The sequence below is a fragment of the Myotis daubentonii genome, chromosome 20, assembly GCF_963259705.1.
Source record: "Myotis daubentonii chromosome 20, mMyoDau2.1, whole genome shotgun sequence".
NCBI classification, from domain to species: domain Eukaryota; kingdom Metazoa; phylum Chordata; class Mammalia; order Chiroptera; family Vespertilionidae; genus Myotis; species Myotis daubentonii.
Genome location: NC_081859.1, coordinates 5045607 through 5067585, shown reverse-complemented (window position 1 = coordinate 5067585; position 21979 = coordinate 5045607). Strand labels below are relative to the sequence as shown.

Sequence of the window (21979 nt, the reverse complement as noted above, 5' to 3'; positions counted from 1 at the left end):
CCCAGGGAGTGCTGTAAGCGCTTCGTGCGGATTAAGTCTCAATAACCCTGAGAGATGTACTACTGGTGCCATTTTACCAAAACACAGCAGTACCTGCTGGAGAGCAATGACTGGATGTGACGAATACTCACTGATGTTCCTGAAATCTGGTCTTTCCACAGATGGGGAAACAGAGAGCGTCTTATTAGTCGGACCCAGCGCTCCTGCCACAAACCTCTTAATTCCTTTGGGAAAGAAAAACAAGTGTGAAATCTCTGAATTGCTCCAGGTTTTTGTTGTAAATCAATAAGGTATAAGATTTCCCTAGGATGCTGGGCCATAATCCTTTGTCCAATACTCTGAAATCCAAAAGGCACAAAAGCTCAAACTTTTCTCTTAATTCATTGGGCAGCATAACTCGCCCTCTCCTGAATGATCAAGAGGCTTATTGATAATCTTCCTCCCACTCAGAGGGATGGTTCATAGACTTTACTGCACAATTTGGTGATGGGCTGTCCTGGATCCTACTGGAAAAATGATGAAATAGAGGGTGGCTATACGCATGATCACCAGGCCAATCCCAAACCTCTGAATTCTCACATGCCTGGCTTCAAAGTGTTTCGGTAAGTAATCCTTTTCTATCACCGTATTTCAGCTGAAACGACCCAAGAGATCATCTTTGTGGAAAAGGGGCACTTTCGCTCCTCACCTGTCTGGAGCGTGACCTCCTCGGCCGCCTTCCTGGCCACGGCCGCAGAGCACTTGTTCATCCGGTAGACCTAGCACAGAACTGCAAACGTTAGCCCGTCCTCCTTTTTCTCCACGTGCTGAACAAGGAGCACCAGACCTTCTAGAACCCAGGGTCACTCAGTAAGGAAATGGAGAGTGAGTTCGTTTGAGGTCTGAATGAAATCCTGGCCGAGAAGGCCCATCAGCGACCCCAGCCTGGAAGGCACAGGAAAAGCCAGAATCTTTGGAAACTGCTTTTGGTTCTTCCCCCAAACCGTGAGTGAGGCGGCAAGAGGACAACCTCTGGACCTCTGGCAGAGAATAAGCTGGTGTCGCTCAACAGGTTTTGAGATTTAGAAAAAAGAATAGTGTGGAGAGCGGCTACAGCGTTCGGACAGGATCAAGCCTCAGACTGACTTATGGCAAAGCCACATACAAGTCCCAGCTTGGAGGGCAGAGCCCTCCCAGCACAATGATAGCCAAAAGGCTATGGTTGTAAACTTGACCTTATAGTCCGACCCTGCAATCCTAGGTAGCTAAGGGATATGGGATGCAGGGGGTGCAGCAAGTGCCACCTAAACAAAGCTTGATAGAGTTGGGAGAATGGCAACAACAGGAAAGAAGCAACTTGAAACTCGCAAGAACATTGTAAACATCTTGCCCTTGTTTTGCTTTGTGTGATCTGACTATAAAGCTTCTGCTTACAGGCGTGTCACTGTTTCCTCATCCAGGCAGTGATCCACCTGGTCCCAACCGTATTCTCTTGTCTATTTTCTTTAATCCTTCACCGCCCCTCCTCAGGTTCACCCTGGCCATGCTGGAGGAGGTTCAAATACTAATGGGAAAGGCACAGGCTTTAGACCAGCGGTTCTCAACCTGTGGGTCGCAACCCCTTTGGGGGTCGAATGACCCTTTCACAGGGGTCGCCTAAGACCATCGGAAAACACATATATAACTACATATTGTTTTTGTGATTAATCACTGCTTTAAATATGTTCAATTTGTAACAATGAAAATACACCCTGCATATCAGATATTTACATTATAATTCATAACAGTAGCAAAATTACAGTTATGAAGTAGCAACGAAAATAATTTTATGGTTGGGGGTCACCACAACATGAGGAACTGTATTAAAGGGTCGCGGCATTAGGAAGGTTGAGAACCGCTGATTTAGACACAGGAGGCCTGGCTTCCAGGCCCAGCTCGTCACTGTCAGCCCGGGCAGTTCCCTTAGAACCTCTTCAGGCCCTGATTTCCTTCACCAAACAATGGTTGTGAGTGATGGTTCTGAACTTTTTGTAGATTATTAACCTCTTGATATTTGGTAAAGGTCCATGAACCCTCTCACTAGGAAATAAAAGCAAGTATGCACAAATGTACAAAGCACTACCTACAATTTAAAGAGAGACAAGGTTGCCCTAGCTGGTCTGGCCCAGTGGATAGGGCATCGGCCAGCCACTAAACTTATACTTAAAAATGGTTGGGATGCTAAATATTATGTTACATGTATTTTGCCACAATAAAAAAAAAAGAAAAAGGAAATCAAATCTACCACCCAATACTTAAAAAGGCCTCACAAGCCCTGACCGGTGTGCTCAGTAGATAGAGCATTGTCCCATGCACCAAAAGGAGTGAGGGTTTGATTTCCGGTCAGGGAACATACCCAGGTTGCGGGTTCAGGTTCAATCCCACCCAGGTTGGGGCACCTATGGGAGGCAATTGACAGATGTTTCCCTCTCACATCAATGTTTCTCTCTCTCTCCTACTCCTCCTTCCTCTCTCTCTAAAAAAAAAAAAAAAAAGTCAATAAACATCATCAGATGAAGTTTTTTAAAAAGGCCTCACAAAATAGTGCGCACAACCAATCATTGTGCCTTTATCGACAGTCACTGCATAAGCAGCATCATTTTTATTTGACTATTACTTGCCCATAAAAGAAGCCAGATGGAAAATGAACGGGCTGCTATGTTCATACGCGGACGAGAGTCAAACCATTTCCGTCTGAGCACAAACTACAGGTAAGTAGGCATTCGCTTCAGGTGCTTGTCTCACTAGCAACTAGCGATGTGATAAACGCTCACGAACGTCTTAGTTAGGAAGGAAAATGGGCGTCTTACCAAGTGCTCCAGGCCATAGTCAGCTTGGGCAACGTTAGTGCTGCTAAAAGTGTTTGTTTCAATGATATCCGCCCCAGCCAGCAGGTAATCCTGCAATGAGACAGGAATGTCAGCGCTGAGTTTTAGAATCCCTGTCCCCCAACAACAAACATGCCTCTTCAACACCATCCCCCCCAAACAGCCTCTGACCAGTTACTAAGCATACGGCACTGCGCTGGAGACCAGGGACGCAAACAGAGGTAAGACTTGCATAGATAGGTGGGTGGTGTAAACAAACACAAAACGTGGCCCTAGCCGGTGTGGCTCAGTGGATAGAGCATCGGCCTAGGGACTGAAGGGTCACGGGTTCGATTCTGGTCAAGGGCACATGCCCTGGTTGCAAGCTCCATCCCCAGTGTGGGGCGTGCAGGAGGCAGCCGATCCCATGATTCTCTCTCATCATTGATGTTTCTATCTCTCTCTCCCTCTCCCTTCCTCTCTGAAATCAATAAAAATATATTTTAAGAAAATAGATAGCCGAAACCGGTTTGGCTCAGTGGATAGAGCGTCGGCCTGCGGACTGAAAGGTCCCAGGTTCGATTCCGGTCAAGGGCATGTACCTGGGTTGCGGGCACATCCCCGGTGGGGGATGTGCAGGAGGCAGCTGGTCGATGTTTCTCTCTCATCGATGTTTCTGACTCTCTATCTCTCTCCCTTCCTCTCTGTAAAAAATCAATAAAATATATTTAAAAAAAAAAAAAAAAAGAAAATAGATAAACACAGAGCTTGACCTCAGACAAGTTCACACACTGTTTTGAGAGCTGTGTCAAGTGTGTGTACCCTCCTCCAGGGCACCCAGGACAGCGTTCTGCCCTGAGTGCATGACACGGTGCGAGGCATGGCAGGCGGCAAGGACCCGCGCCTGGCGACCCGTTACCTTATGGATTTGATAAATGACGTCGGGCTGAGTTATACTCAGAATGTCGTTGTTGCCTTTCAGCGGCAGGGCGTGATCCTTAAATTCCTGGCCTCGGAAGTCCTCTTCGCTCAGCCTGTGCCGCTGGATCATGGTCCCCATCCCGCCGTCCAGGACCATGATCCTCTCCCGCAGGACCGCCTCCATCTCGGCCCGCAGGGGTCTCTTCACGCCCGCTTTAAAGAAAGGCAACGTGTGACTTTAAAAAAAATGAAGGGGGCGGGGGTGGGGGGGGTGATGTGTGGAGAGAGGGCGTGGAGTCCTTGATAACCATTCACAACAGGGAGTAGGGGGGGCTCATGAAAGATGTGCGCACAGCTCCGCAGCGTTACCAAAACGCTGCCCCGACGCTTTGTCACTGCGTTACGACCACGCCTAATGCAATGAAAGATGTGCACCGCACACGGTCACGGGGGAAGCACGGGAGGGGCGGACGGGGTGCCTACGGGGAGGTGGACAAGGGGTGCCGGCGGGAAGGGGCGGGGTGCGGGCGGGGAGGTGGACATGGGGTGCTGACGGGGTGCGGGCGGGGGAGGACGGGGTGCCGGCAGGAGTGGACGGGGTGCCGGCGAGGGAGGACGGGTGCCGGCGGGAAAGGACGGGGTACCTACGGGGAGATGGACACGGGGTGCCGGCAGGGTGCGGGCGGGGGAGGACTGGGTGCCGGCGAGGATAGAACGGGGTGCTGGCGGGAGAGGACGGGGTGCCGGCGGGGCGGGGGTCCCGGCGGGGAGGACGGGGAGACACGTGGGCGCCCTGGCTGCTCCGGAAGCCCACGGGCGCCGCCGTCTCCCGCGGGAATCTTACGGGGCGTCATGGGTGCAAGCAGCACCGAGACCCGGAACCCACAGCGCGCGTCAGGCAGCCCCGCGCCCGGGCCGGGCCGAGTGTTACCCGCGGGCGCGCGCTCCTGTGGCGCGGGCGACATGCCGCTGGGCCCGCTCCTCCGCCTCGGGCGCGGGACGCAGCAGGGCGGTCTCCACAGGGGACAGCGGAAAGCGACACCGGCCCGGAGAGCGACACCGGCCAGCACGCGGCGCGCCACGGGGCCGGGGGCCGGGGAGCCGCGGACGTGGCGCGGGGAAGACAACGACGTGCGTCCGGGAACCGGCCCCTCAGGGTGTTTCTGTCGCAGCTGAGCATCCACGCGGAGCTCCCGCCCTGGGGCTGTGATTGGTCTGTGCGAGCTCTTCGCGGCCTCATTGGCTGTCGGTCTCAACCAATCGCCTGAGGCTCGCCCCAGGGTTCTCTGGGAAATGTAGTCCGGTCCTCACGAAGCTTCAAGCACCTCCGCACTCGGACCCGGAAGTGCAGCCGCGTGGCGGCTTGGAGCGTGGGCTGTGTGGGCAGCGGACACTGGCTCCGCGCTCCTGACCCGTCACTGCTGGTCCCACAAGGCTGGCCCCCCGCTGTGTGCAGCTCAGAGCTGGAGCTTGAGTGGAAGGCCAGGCGCTATGCGCCTCCCGCTATAGCCTGGTGCTGGGCGAGATGCATGTACAGCCACTTATAGACAGAAAGCATTTGAGTCCTACTGTGTGTCGGACATGGGAATGCAAGGACAAACTGCCTCCCACCCCGACCCCCACCTGTCTTAGAGCAACTCACGACCTAGTTAAGACTAATAATCGAGCCCACGTACAGTGACAGCAAAGGCAGAGATTGGGGTGATGCACCTACACACCAAGGAACTGGGGATTGCCTGCAAACATCAGAAGCTAGAGGAGCCGGAAGGACTCTCCCCTGTATATGTCAGAGGGAGAAAGGCCCCGTTGACACCTTGGTTTTGGACTTCTAGTTTCCAAACCCGATAATACATTTTTGTTTGAGGCCACCCATTTTGTGCTACTCGGTTATCGTAGCCCTAGGAAATAATACAAATGCATCTGTAGTGGATGGGAACACTGCAAAAAAAGCCTCTCCTCCCTGTAGGAGAGAATCTATTATCTTATTTTGGTGATAATCAGCTAGCCCGCTCAGCTCATCCCACATAAACCCATTGTGTAGAGATAAGACCTTCAAACAACTCCTGGGTTTTTTGTTGTTAATCCTCACCCAAAGATACTGTTCCCATTGGTTTTTAGAGAGTGGAAGGGAGGGGGAGAGACAGAGAGAAACATCGATGTGAGAGAAACACATTGATTGACTGCCTCCTGCATGTGCCCCCACCAGGGCCAGGGATTGAACCAGAAACCGAGGTACATGCCCTTGACCGGAATGGAATCAAACCTGTGACCCTTCAGTCTGCAGGCTGACCCTCTATCCACTGAGCCAAACTGGCCAGAGCCAATTGGATCAACCTTAATTCCTCATCCCAAATTTACCCCTTAGCCACCCCCCCTTCCCAAACCAGCCAGTTTCTAATTATTTTATTTTATTGATTTCAGAGAGGAAGTGAGAGGGAGAGTGATAGAAACATCAATGATGAGAGAGACTCATTGATTGGCTGCCTCCTGCATGCCCCCTACTGGGGATCAAGCCTGCAACCCGGCATGTGCCCTTGACTGGAATCGAACCCAGGACCCTTCAGTCTACAGGCCAATGCTCTATCCACTGAGCCAAACCGGCGAGGGCCAGTTTCTAATTCTTTATGGCTGGCAAATAGTTACCCAAAGGAGAGTTTTTAAATATGATGGCAACTTTAAGTGAGGAAGTTTGTGGTTAACCGAGGAAACGGGCTATTCTTTGAAAAAAAGATAAGCATGGATTCTTTTTCTTTTATAAATTAAGTTTAATGGACAATTCAGCTTCAGAAATAAAAATATCTTCTAAGATGAGAGTATAAACATGTTTATTAAGTGTTTTTTCAGAGTTTATCTCCTTTCTTCATTTATTAGCAGATAGTACATCTATCCTCTTGCCTGAATATTGTAAAGCGATGAACATTTTAGGCAGCTGAGCTACCTGTACGCATCCTAAAACACCCCAAGTCCCCCTCCTAGCCTCAGAGTCAGAGCGACTTCCCAGTGTTTCCTTAATGTTTGTGGCTGGAATATAGCACCTGCTGGAAATAAAGAGTCAGGGTCCCTCTACTTATCACCCCAAGTGTTTGGCATGACACACAGGGACTCGGGTATTTCAGGAACTTGCTACCTAACAACTACTTAATAAAATGAAGCAAGTGAAATTTTTAAAGGTTAAGGGTTCTACATGGGCCAATGCAGTAAAAGTAGGAAGTTACCAAACAAGGTATGAATGGAAAATATCACATTTCCAGCTGTTGGTGGCAATCCACCAAAAATCTGAGAAAGCAGACCGTGGGCAACAGGCACAGTACTGCTTTCCTAGTAACACTTGAATTGCTGTTGGCAACAGTTTTTTGTTTGTTTATAATCCCTTTCCTGATCATTAAGGACTCAGATGTAAACAGAATTCCTGCCTTCTCTACAAGCTGTCAACAGGATGGAAAAACAGAGGGGGAGTTATAGCATAAGGCAGCCCAAACATTCAAACAGATGAACATTCGAGAGAGCAGAGGATGCTGGGAGCACGGGGTGTCCTCCGTGGCAGGGCCTCAGGTGTGGAGAGAGCCAGACCCAGGGCTCGGCACCAGTCACAGTGGTGACCGCACGCTGAGTGCTGGCAAAAAACGTCGAGTCCTTCCTACTACACAAAAAGCATCCCCCCAAAATATGGAAAGGTCTGCAATGCAAGCTCTACCTCTACTGCTGCTAAGAATGAGTCCTCCCCTACTAACTCCTGCTGTCCAGGTCAGAAAGTCAAGGGCTTAAGGCGCTTACCTACAGTCATCTCTTCCACACCCGTGCTAACAAGCTCCAGGAAATGCACAGAAACCTGGATTCAATACGTGATCCTAACACATTCGTTTTTCCTAGTGACTACAGCTTCCTCTCTGGCAAGCAGACCGGCTTCTGTGATTCCTGAGGTCTCTACTTTGGACGATAAATAAGGCATTGAAATCCACTGACTGGACTGCGTAGTCCTAAACAACGAAGAGCTGACTATGAACTCTATTTAAAAGTTTTTAAGTACTAAATATATTTTGGGTCGTCTGGTTCCATTCCCTGGAAGTTCTGTTTCACAACATTAAATTCAACTAAAGAAACAATAGTACTTAAATATCGCTAATCTTTGGATGAGAAGGTAAAACACGAATATCCCAAATATATTCCCCTCACGATAATCACATAAGCCTATTGAAGCATATTTTTTAAAAATATGAAACATTTACCAATTTTTTTCTTCCTGGTCTCAAATCTTGGGTATTTGGGAATTTCCCATTTTGTACTTTTCTTCTGTCCCTAGATCCTCATTTCATACTACTCAAGGAATTTGCTTTGTTTGAGCAAAGAAACCAAAAAACCCTGATATTCCATTGCATTTAGCTAACAATTCCGAAATAAAGAAACCTATTGATGAAGCACGCTATGTCATAAACCATTACTGAGCCGCAAAATCTCTCCCTGTCCCTTCCCTTAACCACGCTCGTCAAAGTCTTTCGCTGCTGTGGGCGGGCCAGCGTCGGGCTCACAGGTCGCTCTCCCCGTAGAGCGCCGAGGAGAAGGCCGCGTAGTCCAGGGCGCCAGGCACCGCGCCCGGGCCCTTGTAGGCTGGCATGCGCCCCAGGCAGTACTGCGCCTGGTCCGGGGGCAGCTCGCGCCGCAGCTCCTCCGCCAGGATGTACGGCTGCAGGAGACAGAGAGGGGTTTGCAAGTCAGTCGGGGAAACCCTGCAACAGGGGTGCTCATGCTGATGCACGGCTGGCATTGGTTCCATTTAAAAAAGGATACAGCCCTCGCTGGTTTGGCTCAGTGTCGAGAGCATCGGCCTGCGGTCTAAAGGGTCCCAGGTTCAATTCTAGTCAAGGGCACATGCCCGGGTTTCGGTCTTGATCCCCAGTAGGGGGCGTGCAGGAGGCAGCCGATCAATGATTCTCTGTCATTATTGATGTTTCTGTCCATCTCTCCCTCTCCCTTCCTCTCTGAAATCAATAAAAATATATTTAAATAATAATAATAAATAAAAAGGATTAAAGGCAGGACGTCTAATGGGCCTGCAGAGCGAGCTTACACCTAAGATGGCTCCTGCAGGGCAGTGGGTCTCCCACCGGGAGCATTGCCACCAGTATTTCTCAAACTGAGCCACAGGGGGAGGGATAAATACTGTGACCTCAGGTTTATTGGCTGAACCAGTAAAACACACACCAAAAAAATCCTACAAAGTACACACTCCTGGTTCCTTGCATGAAACTCACTGAGGCCCAAGCACAAATTTCAGGAGCAGAATGTCTGTTTACCTGCTGCTTGCTTGCTTTCTTTTTCTTCTTCTTTTTTTTTTTTAATGTTTTTATTGATTTGAGATTGGAAGAGAGAGGGATAGAGAGATAGAAACATGGATGAGAGAGGACCATTGATTGGCTGCCTCCTTCGCATCCCCTACTGGGGGCGGAGCCCACAATCTGAGCATGTGACCTGGCCAGGAATCGAACCTCTCGGTTCATGGGCTGACGCTCAACCACGGAGCCACCCCAGCTGGGCGACCTGCTGCTTTCTGAAAACAACGCTGATGTGGTACAGCATGCACTACTACCGTACTATTTTCCCTTGCAATGTCGTTTCTGTTCTTATGAGAAAAATGCAGACAGAAGGACTCCGTCCGTGCAGACCTTATCGGACGCCAGGATGCGGAAGGAGGCGATGACCTGCTCCGCGGTGTCGGTGTCGGCCGTCTCTCTGGTCATGAAGTCGATGAAGGACTGGAAGGTGACGGTGCCCTGTCCGTTGGGATCCACCAGGGTCATGATGCGGGCAAACTCGGCTTCACCCTGCGGCGAGGTGGCAGGGACACGTTGGCTTCAAGAGCACACAGCTACGCACAGAGCCAGTCTGCTCTCACCTGCTGCCCGCCAGTTCCTTTGGGCAGCAGGTGAACACGTAAGTATCCTGCACCCCCTGCCGTCTCTGGAACAAGGGTCACTCCACCCAGTGACTGTAACAGCGGCTGTGGCTCTACGCCTGAGGCTCCTGAATTCCCTCCACCCTGGGACCCACACTCCTGCAGGCCTGAACGTAAGAGACGTCAGGGAGGGAGCTGGCCCTTTTCCAGGTGACAACTGAGAGGAGCGGCATGCAGTTTGGAAGGTGGCTCTCCAGGCTTTTCTTTTCAAGGTCAGAGAGGAGTTAGTGCAGCTCACGCTGAGAATCCACATCAGTGGCTCCCAGGGGAGTGAGGGGCCACAGGGAAATGCAAGGCTTTCTGAGCTGATGTGCTACTAAACCTTTTTACTTTTTAAAATGTTAGAAGGAAAAGCACTTAAAAATCATCAGGATACGAAAAGCCATTGAAGCATACACTTTACACGGGTCAATTGCATAGTGAGTTATATCTCAATAGAGCTGTTACAAATCATCAGGAAAGCTTAATATCTGAACAATGACTGAATACAAATATAGATTCTGGTTCGGTGAAATTGCTTTCATATGGTAGCAGGCGACCTTCAGAAAGATTATCCTACTCAGTGAAAATGGGCTCATCCCCAATGTGCCACCGTGCTTTGGGGCAGTCACCTCCCGTGATATATACCCAAGTTCAGCAAAACATGCCCTTGGGGAAACCTCCACTTCTGCTTACCAGGTCGTAGCCCATGGAAATCAAGCAGGCTCTGAAATCCTCGTGGTCCATCAGGCCATTCTTCCTCTGCCGACAGATACAAACAGAGACGCTGGGAATTAGAGGCAGAGGAGCTACTCTACTTGACCCGAGGAACAAAATCCAGGAAGAGAGGGGACACCTGAGCTGGCCAAGGAGACTGTCCAGGTCACCACTGACTTTCAGGAAGACCAGAGCCAACCCAGGGATGTTACAAAATGGTTTCTTAACCAGGGGAAAGCGGGGGGGGAGGGGAGCGGGGGGGGGGGGCGTGACAACAGACAAGAAAGACAGACCACACACTGAAGAAAGCAATGGAAGGAAGCACCCTGTGCCGCTGAAAATGACCCAGTCAGAAGCTGACTACGGCCACCCACTGATGGCTGAGCAGAGCCCACCACCACTCTCAGGCCTGGGCCAGGATGGTTTTTATTTTCAAGGTCCGAGAGGAATCGAGGCGTGGCCCTGCGTGTGGCAAACGTGGCCTCAGCACAAACCCCGTGAGGGTCCACACACGGCCACTCACAGTGGACAGGAGGCCAGGGCAGGACACAGGGCGGCCCAGCCTCCACGGACCAGATGGCCACCCAGGCCCTATCTTGTCAGAGATGACCATTAGGTTCAGCCCCGAAGTCCAGAATGGGATGCCTCACTGCCCGGGGCACCTCCAATTCAATGGCACCCCCTCTCTTAAGGCTCAGAACTTCCAGGTCATTTTAAATCTTTCCTTTTCCCTCCGCCCCCAAATCCCGTCGCTAAATGCCGGATTTTCTTAGAGAGAATTGGTTTTACTCAATACTATTGAAATCAAAATACACTTCACTTTTTAGATGCCTTTACGATGAAAATGCTCACCATTTTGTTGGTGCATTTTCCTTAAAACATCTTTAGGAGTCGATTTTGTTCATTAAAAAAGAAAATTAAGTTTTATGTGGCAAAAGAACAGGTTAAATTTCTATCAGGTGCTTTCACCTAAATAATTCCTGAGGGAAAGGTCTGAAGTCTCTAGAACCACACTTTGTTAAGGATACACATTCGCTTAGAACAAATCTAGCTTTGCTGCCACGGACAAAGGCGTCCACTGTCACCCGCACCGAGCAGCACACAATCCTAGACGTTGTGGCCCGGGCAACGTCAGAGCTTAGCACCCGTCACCACGGTGGCTGTCTGCCTTTGGCATTCACCGCCCCCCGGCCCGTGACCTCCTAGGGCCTGAAGACTTAAGCAAGCGGCACGGGCATTCCCTTGCACGTGTCTGAATGTCCCCAGTATTGCCCTGCAAAGAGTCGAGGGGGAGGTACCCCGGTCGAAGTGGTTGAAGGAGGCTCTGAACTCGTTCATCTGCTCCTGGGTGATGCCCTTGGCGTCCCTGGTCAGGATCTGCGTCTCCACCTCGTTGATGGTCCTGGCGATGGTGGTCAGCAGCAGCTCCCACCCCACGCGAATGTGCTGCCGGGAGAGAGGAGCCGTCAGCTCTGGGCCTTCCGGCGCCTCGACCTGGCCTCCCGGCCTCCTGGCGGGAGAGTCGGCCCCAGGCGAGAGAAGCCGGGCCGACGCCCACCTCCCTACGCTGCTTCTCTCCACTCGCCCGCTTCCTGCAAGACTCTGTAGTGGGCCACGCTTGGAAGCGAGGGCAGGGCTCTAACAGTGACATTTGTAGGTAAGATATACAGTGGACGGTCTCTGTCACTAGAAATATCTTTCCCTGTCACGAGGAACAGGAGGGCCCCGGATGACACCCCGGGCTCCCAGGGCGCTCTGATTGGTCAGCTGGGAGAACGCGATGTCTGGTCCTCCCTCTGAAGCATGCAGTGGGCTCCCGCTGTGATGGTGCTGCTGCTGCTGACAGTGGTGCGGTGCCTGCTGTAGCTCGCAGCCTTTTTTTTTTTTTAAGATATTTTTATTGATCTCAGAAAGGAAGGGAGAGGGAGAGAGAGATAGAAACATCAATGATGAGAGAGAGGCATTTATCAGCCACCTCCCGCATGCCCCTGACTGGGGATCTGCTCCTGGTTCCCAGGTCGATGCCCCACCACTGAGCCACACTGGCCAGGCTGGGTCACAAGCCTTTTCACAAACGTGGAGGAGAGACTTAGAGATCTCCACCTCCCGCACTTGCAGGACTCCACAGGAACCGATAAGCCGGCGTGGGTGAGACCCCTGAGTGAGCCGGCCACAGCCAGGGAGGCAGCACGGGCGGGGGCGGGGGCGGGGGCAGAGGGAGGGGTGGCGGGTACCTCCATGGTGTAGTTGGTGTGCTTGTTGTCGAAGACCAGGGCCTCCTGGATGAGCTGGTGGTCGCCCTCCAGCTTGTCGATGTTGTTCTTGTAGTTGATGATGTTGTGCTCGTACTGCTTCAGCTGGTTCATCTGGTCCTCCAGGGCCCCGGTGATCTGGATGGAGCTCCGGGCAATCTCCTGGCACAAGCGCAGTGGGGACCAGGTGAGCAGGTCTGGCCCGCCCCCAACCCGGAATCGGGTGCAGCGCCGGCCCAGGGACTGATCCCCGCCGCCCCCCCCCCCCCCCCCCCGTTGGGCCAAGCTTGGAGGCACCGCCCTACCTCCATCTTGTTCTGGATCCAGGGCCCGATGGCGTTGGCCTGGGCAGCGAACTGGCGGCGCAGGCGCTCGTTGGCGTGCTGGCGGGCCAGCTCCTCCTGCAGGGACTGGTCTCGGATGGGCACCAGCTGCTTCACCTGTCGGGGCCCAAGGGCAGCAGGGGTTAGAGTCCAGCTTTGGTCCAATGGGAGCGACCAAGAGACGGGGTGATGGTCCGAAGTGTGGGGGTGGGAGCAGAGGGGGGAGAGGAAGGGGAGAGGGAGTCCCACCTCTGAGACTAAAGGGAGAGCTCATTCTGGCTGGGACTGCCACCCATGCCTGCTTAAGACTGGGTGGGTGTGCGTCGGGGACACTGGGCTGGGTGGGAACTGTGCTGGATTTTAACCAGGAAAATAAACTTTTCTTAAGAATGAGACAAAGGCTCAAATAACCCTATTTTCACTCTCACTGGATTGGAGGCAGCAAGTGAGGCGAGTACTTTAGTTCCCAGAAACAGTTTTCTAAGCAATTTTCTGAACTGAAAAGTCGCACACCTGTGGGACATGCTCATGCTGTATTCTGAAAATTCTTGAATGGCAAGAATTTGACGGCACCAAACTTTCAGCTGCAGTTTTAAAACAGTTAAAACTTGTGGTCTTAGTATCAGAGTTTCCTTCAGGAAAAATCCTCTCTACTTTCCTTACAAACCTGAGAAGTTGCTGCATGGCATTTAAGAACTTAGCATATTTTGTTGGTGAAATGTGGGGTAAATGATGCTGAATCAGGCAGTCGCTCTCACTGGCCCGGGCTGTGACATCTGCCCCCGCCCTCGGTCTCACGTGGCTCTGGCCCCGCGCACGCCCCGCCGCCCACCTTGTCCCACTTGTTCCGCAGCTCGTCCATGGTGACGGTGCTGTAGGGGTTGCTGGAGCTGATCCGGATGTTGTAGCTCTGAATGACCTTCTCCACCTCGTTCTGGATGGCCATGATGGACTGCCGCTCGCCGTCCGCCTCGGGCAGCGTGGCCTTGAACTGCTCGTGGGCCGTGATCAGACTCTGCCCAGAGACACAAGTGGGAAAACCGATCTTAGCTCATGCGAATGTCAGTGTTCCATGTTCCCGTCTGCACACGCATGAACGCCCGCCTGCCTGCCGTCCGTCCTTCCTTCCTTCCTTCCTTCCTTCCTTCCTTCCTTCCTTCCTTCCTTTCTGTTTGTTCATCCTCACCTGAGGATACTTTTCATTGATTTTTAGAGAGAGTGGGAGGGAGACAGAAAGAAACATCGATATGAGAGAGACACACGGATTGGTTGCTTCCTGCACCCACCCCGACTGTGACCAGGGATCGAGCCTGCAACCAAGGTACGTCCCCTTGACTGGAATCAAACCCAGGTCCCTTCAGTCTGAGGGCTGATGGTCTATCCACTGAGCCAAACCAGCCAGGGCCATGAAGGCCTTTCTCCCTGCAGGGATCTCTGGAGGAAAACAAATCTGAATGCTTTGGAAAAGCTATTTTGTGCACAAAAATCAAGTTCTTTGAAATGGAAAAAAAAAGATATCATGGTGACTATTTAATCAATGGCTAGAAATCCAAAGTCTTCAAAAACAATGTTTCCTTTTTTTAAGAAAAATCATATTTGCTTCCATTATTCCCACCCCCAGCTTCTGTGTAGGTGTCTCTCTCTCCACCGAGGGCAGAGCTTAACTTCGCTGCCCTTTCTGAGGACCAGTGTGTAGCTTTGACGTCCCACGAAAGGAGCCAGCACTGCTGCCTTCACACCTGCAGACCCCCAGGAAGCACACCCCTCACTCCCCACGGAGAAAAGGCACGGATGGGAACTCTTTCCCTTCAGGCGCCCTCAGACCTCCTCCATCCCACAGCAGCCCCCTCGGGACAAAGCCACCTGCTGCCGCGCGAGGACGGACGGGTCCCTACCTGGATCTCCTCGATGCTGTGGACGATGAACATGTCCTGCAGGTCCTCCATGGCGCCCTCCATCCAGTTGTTGAACGGGGCAGCTCTCTTGGCAAACTCCAGGTGCAGCTGGTCGATGGTCTCCAGCAACTTCTCGGTTCTCTGGACAGAAAGAAGCAGGCGCGATCACAGATTCGATAATAATAATTAAAAAAACTGTCTGAAAATGTGCATATGCATTCCAGAGCCACACACGATTTCCTGACATTCTGGGAATCACAGCGTTCTCGTCATTAGCATGTCGACACACAAGATTAACCACCGTTCACATCATCAGGCCGAGCCCGGCAGCTCTCTGCAGTGTCTTCTCAGTCAAAGAAGGGTTTGATGACATCCAAAGCAGCCTGGTTTGGCCCTAGCTGGTTTGGTTCAGTAGATAGAACCTTGGCCTGTGGACTGAAGGGTCCCAGGTTTGATTCCCCATCAGGGCACATGCCAGGTTTCGGGCTCGATCCCCAGTAGGCAGCCATGCAGGAGGCAGCCAATCAGTGATTCTCTCTAATCACTGATGTTTTTCTCTCCCCCCCGCCCCCCCCCGGGTCTCCCTTGCTCCCTGAAATCAATAAAGATATATTTAAAAACAAAAACAACAACAAAGGAGCCTGGTTTGAAAGTTCTTAAGAAGTCCACGACATGTCACCTTTTAGAAAACTGAGATGCCCTGCTTGGTAAGTCAGAAGTGATTCCTTAACCACGTTACATAACTGAAAATTCAGGGCAGCTTCCCCATGTCAGCCCACAGTCACAGAGAGGATGCCTTTCCCGAAAGTCCCCACCTCATGGAGCAAGGAGGACTACAGGTTATTTTATAATTTTTTATATTTTAAATATATTTGTGTTGATTTCAGAGAGGAAGAGAGAGGAAGAAAGAGAGAGAGAGAGAAACATCAATGATGAGAGAGAATCATGGATCGGCTGCCTCCTGCACACCCCACACTGGGAATCAAACCATGACCTCCTGGTTCATAGGTCAACCACTCAACCACTGAGCCACACCGGCTGGACCCCCCTGATTTTTTAAAAAAAATATAGTACAAAACTCCCAACTTCCCATTTCCCTCTTTTTCCTACTTGTCCTACTCTCTTTGAAGGCTCCTTGCACCGGACAATCTGCTTTGTTTTATACACACAGTAACACAGAAAAGCAAGAAATCAGTGACAGGGACGGAGGGGAAGAGTCTGGGTTCCACATCCCCCGGGCGGCGTAGAGACCTCACCTCCAGGGCCTCTCTCCGCTTCTGCGTTAGCGTCCCCCAGCCTGTCCCACTGGTCACAGATCTTCTGGCACCTATCATTGACGTTCACTCGCGTCGTGGTAGTCCAGCTCGCTGTTCGAAGTGAAGACAGAGATTAGCGGTCCCAGATAATAGCAGGAAAAATGAGCAGGGTCCAAATAAACAGATCATATATATACACTAGAGGACCGGTGCACGAAATTCGTGCACGGGTAGGGTCCCTAGGCCTGGCCGGTGCTCAGGGCCGATCACGTTCCCTGCCTCCCCACTTCCTCCTTCCCTCTCTCCCTCAGCGCCCTGCCACAGCCGCTGGCCACCCGCCATCTTCCGCGCCGCCCCCTGGTAGTCAGCGCACGCACGTCAGAGCGAGCAATCGAGCAATCGAACTTCCAGTCGAAGTCCCAAGGGAACAATTTACCTATTAGCCTTTTATTATGTAAAGGAGGATTTTTAAAAGATCTGGTAGAACTGGCAGGTATTTCAGGCTTTTGTTAATCGTCACAGGACTATCCCACCCGATTCCTCCAGCTTCGCTCTCCCTAAACTCCAGACAGGAAGGAAGGCCAGGCCGGAAGCCTCCCTGGGAAGGCTCCGGGGAGCCCTTCCCCCATCCCCACACCCACGGGGTGGGTGTCCACGGCCGCACGTACTTGAGCTCCTGCGCGATGGCTGCGATCTGCTCCACGCGGTCCTGGTGGGCCGCCAGGTCGCTCTCAAAGGCCTCGTGCTTCCGCAGCAGGGCCCGCACCTCGGTCAGCGTCGCCGACTCATAATCCTTCTGCAGCAAGACCTGCTCTTTGCCTGCAAAGGTTGGCACAAGAGTGAGAACAGGCCTAGGTCACCGGCAGCTTCTTGGTGCCCGCGAAGTTAGGGAATGAGCAGAGACTGTGGAATCAAGCGGAAAAAGGAGGGAGGACAGGAGGCGGCCAGGCCCTGCGTCGGCAAGTGTGGGAGGAACGTGTTTCATGTGCCATTTTGTGAAAAAGAAAAAAAAAAAAATACGTAATCTGCTCCATTAGGAAGTAAGAGGCTTAGTGCGAGAGAGCAGAGCTGAGAGGCAAGGATGCCCCCGCAGGTCCCACGCTCGGGGCGGAGTTAGCCCCCGAGTCTCGGTCCAGGCCGCTCACCGTAGGCCCAGGTCTCGTGGGTGGACGCCTTCTGCCTGAACTTCTCGGCCAGGTGCTCCACGCGCTCCAGCCTCCGGATCTCGTTCAGCAGCCACTCCTCGTAGCCCTTCTCCGCCTGCTCCAGCCGCTGCCAGGCCCCGGCGATGTCCTGGGGAGGGGGGAGAGGGGAGGGTGAGGGCAGGGCAGGCCCGGCGGTTACACCCCGGCCTCCTGGACACCCCTGTGAGGCCCTCCGCTTCGCAGCTACCGGTGTTTCCCTTCCCTTCCCCACCCCCACCCCCCTAATAAGCATTCAAGCGTGTTAGCTTCCGAATGTGTCATTATTGCCCAGGCCTTTTAAAACGAGTACAGTTGTTCTCATGAGCGAGCAAATGCCTGGTGCTTCTCCAGACGTGGACAGAGGCCATGGGGCTTTATTTTCTGGCCAGAAGACGAGGACACCTCAACATGACTCAATTCGCAGTAACTTTGACTCAGTGACTGGGCTCCACCAACCCTCTGACCGCCCACTGTTTCCTGACATCACATAAGTGTCGGGCGTGAGCCACAGACTTTCTATAAGAGGAGCAACACCCATAAAGTCCCCATCCCCAGGCAGCCTTCCTGATGGGCAAGAGAAAGACAATGAATAATTAAACCATTCATGCCTGAATTGCGTGCTCGATCCCCAGTGTGGGCGTGCAATCCATGATTCTCTCTCTTCTTTGATGTTTCTCTCTCTCCCTCCCCTCTTCCTTCCTCTCTAAAATCAATAAATATCCTATATAATAAAAGCCTAATATGCAAATCAATGGAACAGCTGAACAACCAGCGGAACAACCAGTCGCTATGATGCACACGGACCACCAGGGGGCAGACGCTCAATGCAGGAGCTGCCCCCAGCCTGCAGGCCCCAGGCCAGCCAAGGCGATTACCACTCCGGTCACCCCACAGATCAGCTCTGATCGCCGGCCAGGCCCAGGGACCCTACCCGTGCATGATTTTCGTGCACTGGGCGTCTAGTTACGTGTGTGTGTGTGTGTGTGTGTGTGTATTTTTTTTTTTTTTTAAAGAATGACGTTATATTCATTAACTGAGACGACGGGACGGGAGGAGGCCCGGCACTCACCGACACCATCTTGCCCTCGGAGGGCATGAAGGCCGGCCGGTTGCTGATGCGCAGCTTGGTCTGCAGGGTGTTGAAGTTGATCTCCAGCTGGCATTTCTCCTGCACCTTCGGGGGCTTGTGCTTCCGGCGGTAATCCCGGAAGTCCTCCAGCTTCTTCTGCATGGCCTGCATGGTCTTCTCGGGGGCCCGGTTCTCCAGCCAGGGGATGGTGCGGCGGATCCACTCCAAGAGCTGTTCCCAAAACACAGGCACACGGCTACAAACACCGGCAAAACAACCCGCTTAAGGGGACCTGACAACATGAAGACCTGGGGGGAGGGGGGGCTGGGAGGAGGGGGTTATAGGGGAGTAAAATGGGAGATATCTGTAATACTATAATACTATCAACAATAAAAAAATATTTTTTTAAAAAAAGGGTGGTGGGTGAACGTAATATTCCTATAACAACAGAATTGTAAGGCCCGACTGATAGGAGAGGCCAGGCACCTCTGGACATGGATGGACACGTCAGCACCGCCACTCCCCTCCGCCCCCCGGCGGCCACCAGCGGTCACCCCGACCACCACACACCAGTGAGAACTCAGAGTCAGCACGAGTCATGTTTCACAAATGTGTGACACTCACAGGAAACTCGGGGACCAGACACTAGCAGACAAACGCTGGATGGAGCTTTCAAATGAAGTAAAAATAAAAACAAACAAAAAAATGTAGCGAAGAAAAGTGGGTTTAATGTAAGCTCCAATCTAATGAATCCAGTTGCTAGACAAACGTATTGTAAATCTGGGACGGACTCAATGCCAAAGCCTACTTTAATCTGATATCGAGCTTCCGGGGAAATCCACACACGATACAAGTGAAAATGGGAGTGAACGCCTGAGGACCGAGTCCATTGTTTTGAATCACCACCAGAATCTTAGAAATGGGCTGCTCAAAAGCCACTTAGAAATGGCAGCAAATGCCTGGCCGGCGTGGCCCAGCGGTTGAGCGACGACCTATGAACCAGGAGGTCACAGTTTGATTCCCGGTCAGGGCACATGCCCAGGTTGTGAGCTCAATACCAAGAACGGGGCGTGCAGGAGGCAGCTGACCAATGATTCCTCTCATCACTGATGTCCCTCTCTCGCTCTCGCTCTCCATCTCCCATCCTCTCTGAAATCAATAAAAACATATTTAAAAGTAAATAAATAAGCATGCACGCCTCTGAGCTCCGGGCGAGCTGCCAAGCCCATCAGGGCTACCTTGGTGCCAATCATTGCATTGCTTCAGATGAACCACCCTGCCTGAGTTCAACTGTTCTCCCTACGTTTATTCTGTCTGAGATGAAAAAATGCAAAGAGAACAACATCGACCACCCGTGTTCCCCCTCTGGCCTCACCCTCTGGGTGGGTACGGACAGGGCGGTGGGTCACCGTTTCCTTTACCTCACTCGCTAGCCTCTCATATTCTTCCATCAGCCTCTCATTCTCTTGATTCACAGCAAGAACCTTACATATCCTGTTAGCCGCTGTCTCGGCCTGTAAAACACAATAGGTAAACGGGACAGCTCTGTCGACAGGACGTGCACATGCAGAACGGAGCGTGAGAGGGACGGAGGGAGGAGGGGGCAGGGGGGAGGGGGCGTGTGGTACACGGCACGCAGATTCCAGGTTAGGGGAGAGCCAGGCGGAGGGTTAGGGCTGCTCGATGCTATGAATCGTTTCACACCTTTTTGACAGTTTTCACACAGACTTATAGTACAGGGCAGGCTGAATATACTGTAGGGAACAATGGGGAGATACCATTAGTGTAAACACACGCTTTGTAAAACATCAAGCAAGTTAGTAACAGAAATACACGGGTGGAGGAAACCTACATCCGAGGTCCCTGAATGTCTGTCTGAGCTCACTCCTCACGTGCTGACCTTGGGACTATGGGGGTGAGAACCCCTAAGGAACATTAGCCTTTGGGCCTGGCCAGTGTGGCTCAGTGGCTGAGCATCGACCTATGAACCAGGAGGTCACGGTTCAATTCCCGGTCAGGGCCCATGCCTGGGTTGCGGGCTCGATCCCCAGTGGGGGGCGTGCAGGAGGCAGCCAGTCAATGATTCTCTCTCATCATTGATGTTTCTACTCTCTCTCACTCTCCCTTCCTTTTAAAAATTAATTTAAAAATATATATTTAAAAAAAAGAAGAAGAGTATTGTGCCATCTGGGCCTCCAGGCCACAGCCCGTCCCAAAGCCTCGCCTCTAGACCCCTAATACAAGCTGGTCTCCGGTAACTCTACGTGCTGGTGATGGTGCTAGAGACCCGGCAGCAACACAGGCTTTCTCCACCCCTGTCTATCAGGGCTCTCCACGTCCAGACGCCAGAGGTGAAGGGGCCGGACACAGAAACAGGCCAACATGGAGAAAAGGGACGTTGACCACAATGTCCATCCCTCGGGAATTTTGTTCAAGGAATGTGAGGGGTTGTTGTTTTTTTTTGAGCTTCTATGACAATCATCCTTTGCCCATTTCCGCTAAAATGGGATCCGTCTTGACAAATGTTAGGACACAGCCCTGAGCAGCGAGGGCCGCTTCGAGCTGTTTCTAGGGACCAGGGCACGGGGAGGCATGCGGGCTCCTGGCTGTGTGTCCTGTTCACAGCTCAGTGCCCATGGCGCCTGCTTTTCCTAAAGCACAAACGTTTCCCACAATTTAGTAATGATATCAAAGTGGTGTCTTAGAAGGAAAGAGAGACAGAAACACTTCAGGAATGGCCTAAAGTTAAAGCTGTTAAAAAAAAAAAAAGGCATTCACAGTTTGGAATTAGGGCATCACAAGCACTTGGAAAGAGGCCCGGGTAGATATGAAGTGTGCGCGCACACACACACGCACGGACACACATGCGGAGGGCAGCGCCGCCCCGTGGACGCGTGCTGGTACCTGCTCCGCGCCCGCGAAAGCATGGTAGAAACAGGACACGTACGTCATGATGGCCCTTTCGTCCGGTTTGGGGGTGTTGACAATGTCTGAGGGAGGGAAAAACAGCACAGAAACACACACACACACACACACACACACACACACACGAAGAGCAGAAGCCAGGGTGAATGAGAGAAGGACAGTGGTTCACACCCACAGGCTCCCTGGCTCTGGGCCCGCACCCTGAGCCTCGGGCGGCACCGAGATGGTGCGGGAGCGCAATGATTTCAACCTTCGTTTCCTAAGTGATCAAACTGAGGGCTTTTCCCTCCCTCACCTTCAATGGGCTTTTAAACGTGCAGACAAGGCAGACTGGCCGGCGTGGCTCAGTGGTTGAGCATCCACTTATGAACCAGGAGGTCACGGTTCTATTCCCGGTCAGGGCACAGGCCCGGGATGTGGGCTCCATCCCCAGTGTGGGGCGTGCAGGAGGCAGCCGACCCACAATTCGCTCTCATCATTGATGTTTCTCTCTCTCTCCCCCTCTCCCTTCCTCTCTGAAATCAATAAAAATATATTTAAAAAAAATAAAAGTGCTACAAGGCATTAATGTGGGAGCCGCGTGCTGTGATCAGAATCAGAGTGAGCGGCCGCTCACTGCCACAACCTTTTGACCAGGTCAGGCCCTCCGCCACTTCTGCTCGGAGGGACGTGGGTCCCTCTGG

The 21979-nt window shown here is 52.2% G+C and overlaps 2 protein-coding genes across 2 annotated transcripts in view; both read right to left on the bottom strand.

Annotated features, from left to right (window-relative positions):
• MTR (5-methyltetrahydrofolate-homocysteine methyltransferase) overlaps positions 1 to 4926 on the bottom strand; it is a 41350-nt gene extending 36424 nt beyond the window's left edge. The window contains 6 exon segments of the mRNA XM_059677581.1: positions 132 to 224; positions 689 to 758; positions 2829 to 2918; positions 3745 to 3959; positions 4678 to 4899; positions 4902 to 4926. Of these exon segments, the coding sequence (XP_059533564.1) occupies positions 132 to 224; positions 689 to 758; positions 2829 to 2918; positions 3745 to 3959; positions 4678 to 4899; positions 4902 to 4926 (715 nt within the window).
• Positions 4927 to 6554: 1628 nt separating this feature from the next.
• The window catches only part of ACTN2 (actinin alpha 2), a 46032-nt gene continuing 30607 nt past the window's right edge, over positions 6555 to 21979 (bottom strand). Inside the window, 16 exon segments of the mRNA XM_059677754.1 lie at positions 6555 to 8427; positions 9407 to 9565; positions 10372 to 10438; positions 11693 to 11838; positions 12627 to 12806; positions 12950 to 13084; positions 13800 to 13982; positions 14863 to 15003; positions 16119 to 16154; positions 16156 to 16206; positions 16208 to 16229; positions 16787 to 16937; positions 17264 to 17411; positions 18372 to 18602; positions 19793 to 19885; positions 21276 to 21361. Coding sequence (XP_059533737.1) covers positions 8269 to 8427; positions 9407 to 9565; positions 10372 to 10438; positions 11693 to 11838; positions 12627 to 12806; positions 12950 to 13084; positions 13800 to 13982; positions 14863 to 15003; positions 16119 to 16154; positions 16156 to 16206; positions 16208 to 16229; positions 16787 to 16937; positions 17264 to 17411; positions 18372 to 18602; positions 19793 to 19885; positions 21276 to 21361 — 1988 coding nt within the window. The 3' untranslated portion in view covers positions 6555 to 8268.